The sequence below is a fragment of the Poecilia formosa genome, unplaced genomic scaffold, assembly GCF_000485575.1.
Source record: "Poecilia formosa unplaced genomic scaffold, Poecilia_formosa-5.1.2 Scaffold27, whole genome shotgun sequence".
NCBI lineage: Eukaryota > Metazoa > Chordata > Actinopteri > Cyprinodontiformes > Poeciliidae > Poecilia > Poecilia formosa.
The window spans coordinates 1,302,016-1,308,160 of record NW_006799966.1 but is presented as its reverse complement, the minus strand read 5'-3'; the positions used below and the strand labels follow the sequence as shown (position 1 = coordinate 1,308,160).

The window sequence follows — 6,145 nt, the reverse complement described above, 5'->3', positions numbered from 1 at the left end:
TTTCACTGTTGAAAATATTCACAAAGCAAAAAAAAAAATCCTGGCTGGTCATGAGTGCAGAATACATCAGCAACTTTCAGGTAACAAGAACTCAATAACATATTGACTATTCCTTACTCACATTTTGTGTACTTATCAATTATCCACTTAACATGCTCTGTATGTTCTTTACAGTTCCTCTTAAAACTGACATTGTGAGAGTAATAAAGGAAATATGTTAAGTGGAGCAATAAGTAATAGGAGGAAATACTAAAAGTCATGCTACTTCCTGTAATAATATAAAAGCCGTATCTTGAGGTATAAATGCCAGCATCTTATCTTTATCCTTAATAAAAAATATATATAGTGCAGTTAATCAGACTATAAATGTGTATTTATAGACAGTTTATCTAGAGTTCAGTAAATTCCTCTAAAAAAAAATGACTTGAGGGGATTAGCTCCCTGTTTGTCTTGTAAAAAGAAACCAATAAGTTCTTCATCAAGAATCCATTTAATTTATCACAGCCTGCGATTATTGTGATTGTTCTGCCACTATGAATTTAACCGTATTATAAGACATAAACAATAACATCATCAAGTGCATCAACTCTATAGGCCTAACAACAAGTGTATATAAAAATGTACCTGTTGGGTTCCCAGGGTTGATGATGCACAGGGCGCGGGGGTTGCAGTGGAGTCTGGCCTCGTCCAAAGATCGCTGAAGCTCACCGATGTCCAGACTCCAGCACTTCTCTTCATTAAGGTAATAGTTGATCTGCACAGCGCCGAGCTCAGCAAGCGCAGCTGAATACAGGGGGTACTGAGGTATGGAGATCATGACGCCTGTGCGCGTTGCACCTTCGCCACACACCAGCAGCTTCAGCATGGTCTGGAAGAGAAGTATAGGGAACACCCAATGAGACACACAAAGAGTGTATTTACCTTGTTAACCTGCTGGACCAGAATGAACCATTTCACTTTAGACTAATAAGCATGGAAATCAGTATGTAATGTTAACTTATGGTACTTTTTTTTTTTTTTCTTAGTTTGCTCTGCATGTACTTTATATCTTAAATGCTTGTCTTCACCCGTCTATATGTTTTTGGTCAGTTAGTGTAATAATTAGAAACATTTTAAAACTCCACAAATGAACCAAATTTTCACCTTGTCGATTTCAAAATACTATTCTATATCAGACAGATTGTTTTGTATTTAAATTCTTGAAGTTTTAACTAAAGTCACAGAAACATGTGTCTTTGTAACAGGTGATTATGATAACACGCTATGTCAACACTGGTTTATTACTTTTTATGCTTAAATATTTCATGGGTCAGTAATGCTCATTACAAAATGAAGTAAAACAATCCTTTTAGAATCCTTTTAAAATACTCAAGATAAAATAACTAGATGGAAAATATATGACTGACACAAATAAAAAAAATCTTCTGAAAGCTTGAAGTACTTGTTCTAATCTTTTAAGAGATTGTTAAAAAAAAAGTAAACCTTCTTGGAAAATGAGTTGAAGACCTTTATGCAGACCTATATCTATTACAACTTTTTATTTCTTTTTTTTAAGGTTTTGTTGACTCTAGTGGCCTTTATTTGAAAGTAGCTCGACAGGAAACAGGGTAATGAGAAAGAGGGAAGACATGCAGCAAACATCGCCAGGCCGGGAATCAAACCTGCGACCACCGCCACGAGAACTAAGGCCTCAAAACATGGGTCGTGCTTTGCCCCTGCGCCACGACAGCACCCCTCTATTACAACTTTTAATAAAAACATACCACCTTATTATTTTGTGAAGCAAAAATAAAGGATTAACTGAATCAGATTTAATCAAGTACCACAATGCCGTCGCTGGCCCCTGTGGTGAGGTAAACGTTGTCTGGATCGCAGGGCACGCCGCCGTCACGCCTTTCGATGAATCGAGCCACATCCTGACGTACAGAGTCTATGCCCTGACTGGCACTGTAGGCACCTGCAGGGAGAGAATAAATGCTGCTGTGATACAGTTTCACAAAACTAATCATTCACAGAAAACCTTTGTATTAAATATAAATGTGCAATGTCAGCATTAAATTTTGCAATGCAAGGTTTAGTTATTAAATTGAAAATGTATTCTGAGTACATAAAAAAAAAAGGTGTAGCCCAGCCATACGTACCCATACTGTTCCCTCCACAGGAGTTCAGAATGCGACATGCTCTACTTTTCGCATCCTCTGGGAACATGCTGTCACTCAGCAGCTCAGGATAGGAACATAGCGCCAGCACCTTGAAATCAAGCATGAATTGGCAAAATGATTTGAGATCCAGAATGTATCACACAGCACAGCAAAACTAAAGGAAATGTTTCTATGTATTATGGGGAAAGCTGAGCTGCTATATTTACAAGAAAAATTAGAGAAAGGGCAGAGGAGCGGACCTGTCGGAAAAAAGTGATTGGCTGCTGGCCCATGGCTTGCGCATCACCAATGTTGGCCTTGATGACCTCTGCGAAGGGCTTCTTCATTCCCTGAGTACATGAAAAGAATATAGAGAAACCTTGGTGAAATGATGTTTGAATAGTTTACATAATTTAATTTGTGAAATTCTTTTTACAGTAATGATATCAAAACTGCTTCGATTTCTCAAAAACAAGGAAGCTGACTGCAAACTCATCAAATAAACAACCTTGAAACCAAGACTACAGCACATAAACACCCTTGTAAAAATAATTACAACCAACTATCCACTCAGTTTACTTTACAGCAATTTATAAAAATTATACNGACAATACCTCATCGGCCATGAGGAAGAGACGCTCTTTTGCGGCAAATCGGATTACATCCTCAATGCACTCTCTGCTCTGCACCTGACCTAAAAGAGAAGGAACCATTATAAAGCTGCTGCTGCTAGCGAGTCAGTTATGTTGCTCTGCTGCCATCTAGTGGATTCAATGGACTCTCAAAATATTTAATGTGGAAGAAATTCCTGACATTCTGCTATGTACCTACATTTTAAATTGCTTAATACTTAGAAAAAAAATAAATACAACATATCACAAATTAAAATGTACAGAGGACTTGCTGAAATACTGAAGAAAACAAATGAACTTTGTATTAGCTGCAAAAAAAAAAAAAGTACTTCGCTTTTATCAAATTCTGTAAAATTCCAATTCTTTACGTTGTTGTCAATTGAATAAAGTAATTGTTTGTGGAGATGCACAGAGAAGCTGGCTGATGACCTTAATCAGCCACTTTTGGAATTGATCGGGCCGGATCAGTGATCAGCCAGTTGGAAACTAAAAATCTGATCCATACCTAGAAGCTAACAACAACACTCTCGGGTCTAGAAGTTGTTTCTGCGGGAAGGTCAGTCAGCTGTTTTTGGTACCAGATGTAAGAGGCAGCACAAACTGTCTAAGAAGCTTTAGAGAAAGAAAATTATTTTCTATCGGGACATGATGGCTCTTTCTTTAGTCTACTCGTTTTAAAGAGGGGGAAAACTTCTGAAAACAGGAAGATGAATATATTGCAGCAAAGTTATTCTGTTTTTGTCCATTTGGAGGGTCCAGTTCCATCCGTCATAGATCAGGCTGGATTTGGATTTGTTTTCTTTTGGGGGGAGGAAGGGAAGGGGCAGTCTTCAAACCCAACAAGAAATCCAGACAATGTTGGGATGTTTGCAATTTTTATTTTGATCTGTGCTATATAAAAATTACTTTATTGCTATTAAACATAACTGTGCAAATAACTAATAAAAGAAGCTAAAAACCATTTAAAATGCCAACTCTAATCATTTTCTCTTTGCTTTCAATCAAATAGTGGAGCTGTGTAACACCAACTGCTCACACATGAGGTGTGACTTCACCTCTTGTCCTAATCCAAGCACTTAATGATTGATCAGAACAGAGTATTCTTAGGCTGCTGTAGAGTGACAATAAATTACTTAACAATCTAACACAATACAGTACATTGAAATATATTTTAGATAATTACATTGGACATAGATCTTATCAATTTTGAAATGATCTGGTAGAAACAAATCCAATATCTCAGAAATGTCCAAAAAAAGAACATTCGTGAACTGTCATTATGTGCCATATATCTGTTTAGTAAAGATGCCTCAGATCTTCTTAGCTTGGTTAAAATGTCAATTTATGTCAAATTAAGGCAAACATTAGAAGAATAAGAAAGTTATTATATATAATTGAGTTCCATTATGAATTAAAGACTGTGTGTCTTAACTGAGATCCTTGTGGGATTGTGGGTTACAAAAAACAAAAAACAAAATAAAATAAGAAAATAAAAAATAGAGTACAGGCTTTAAGATCCGGACAGGACTCAAGTTCCTAGTTAGTTTTATGTATCTTGTTTCACTGTTGAAAATATTCACAAAGCAAAAAAAAAAATCCTGGCTGGTCATGAGTGCAGAATACATCAGCAACTTTCAGGTAACAAGAACTCAATAACATATTGACTATTCCTTGCTCACATTTTGTGTACTTATCAATTATCCACTTAACATGCTCTGTATGTTCTTTACAGTTCCTCTTAAAACTGACATTGTGAGAGTAATAAAGGAAATATGTTAAGTGCAGCAATAAGTAATAGGAGGAAATACTAAAAGTCATGCTACTTCCTGTAATAATATAAAAGCCGTATCTTGAGGTATAAATGCCAGCATCTTATCTTTATCCTTAATAAAAAAAATATATAGTGCAGTTAATCAGACTATAAATGTGTATTTATAGACAGTTTATCTAGAGTTCAGTAAATTCCTCTAAAAAAAAATGACTTGAGGGGATTAGCTCCCTGTTTGTCTTGTAAAAAGAAACCAATAAGTTCTTCATCAAGAATCCATTTAATTTATCACAGCCTGCGATTATTGTGATTGTTCTGCCACTATGAATTTAACCGTATTATAAGACATAAACAATAACATCATCAAGTGCATCAACTCTATAGGCCTAACAACAAGTGTATATAAAAATGTACCTGTTGGGTTCCCAGGGTTGATGATGCACAGGGCGCGGGGGTTGCAGTGGAGTCTGGCCTCGTCCAAAGATCGCTGAAGCTCACCGATGTCCAGACTCCAGCACTTCTCTTCATTAAGGTAATAGTTGATCTGCACAGCGCCGAGCTCAGCAAGCGCAGCTGAATACAGGGGGTACTGAGGTATGGAGATCATGACGCCTGTGCGCGTTGCACCTTCGCCACACACCAGCAGCTTCAGCATGGTCTGGAAGAGAAGTATAGGGAACACCCAATGAGACACACAAAGAGTGTATTTACCTTGTTAACCTGCTGGACCAGAATGAACCATTTCACTTTAGACTAATAAGCATGGAAATCAGTATGTAATGTTAACTTATGGTACTTTTTTTTTTTTTTCTTAGTTTGCTCTGCATGTACTTTATATCTTAAATGCTTGTCTTCACCCGTCTATATGTTTTTGGTCAGTTAGTGTAATAATTAGAAACATTTTAAAACTCCACAAATGAACCAAATTTTCACCTTGTTGATTTCAAAATACTATTCTATATCAGACAGATTGTTTTGTATTTAAATTCTTGAAGTTTTAACTAAAGTCACAGAAACATGTGTCTTTGTAACAGGTGATTATGATAACACGCTATGTCAACACTGGTTTATTACTTTTTATGCTTAAATATTTCATGGGTCAGTAATGCTCATTACAAAATGAAGTAAAACAATCCTTTTAGAATCCTTTTAAAATACTCAAGATAAAATAACTAGATGGAAAATATATGACTGACACAAATAAAAAAAATCTTCTGAAAGCTTGAAGTACTTGTTCTAATCTTTTAAGAGATTGTTAAAAAAAAAGTAAACCTTCTTGGAAAATGAGTTGAAGACCTTTATGCAGACCTATATCTATTACAACTTTTTATTTCTTTTTTTTAAGGTTTTGTTGACTCTAGTGGCCTTTATTTGAAAGTAGCTCGACAGGAAACAGGGTAATGAGAAAGAGGGAAGACATGCAGCAAACATCGCCAGGCCGGGAATCAAACCTGCGACCACCGCCACGAGAACTAAGGCCTCAAAACATGGGTCGTGCTTTGCCCCTGCGCCACGACAGCACCCCTCTATTACAACTTTTAATAAAAACATAACACCTTATTATTTTGTGAAGCAAAAATAAAGGATTAACTGAATCAGATTTA

At 36.2% G+C, this 6,145-nt stretch overlaps 1 protein-coding gene across 3 annotated transcripts in view; it reads right to left on the bottom strand.

Moving 5' to 3' along the window:
* gpt (glutamic--pyruvic transaminase) overlaps positions 1–6,145 on the bottom strand; it is a 23,408-nt gene that overhangs the window by 6,113 nt on the left and 11,150 nt on the right. For all 3 annotated transcript variants that reach the window (XM_016669675.1, XM_007548596.2, XM_007548595.2), the window contains 4 exons: positions 2,402–2,491; positions 2,142–2,250; positions 1,824–1,957; positions 625–868 (listed from right to left, as the gene is read on the bottom strand). In XM_016669675.1, the coding sequence (XP_016525161.1) occupies positions 625–868; positions 1,824–1,957; positions 2,142–2,250; positions 2,402–2,491 (577 nt within the window). The remainder of the gene's footprint in view (positions 1–624; positions 869–1,823; positions 1,958–2,141; positions 2,251–2,401; positions 2,492–6,145) is intronic.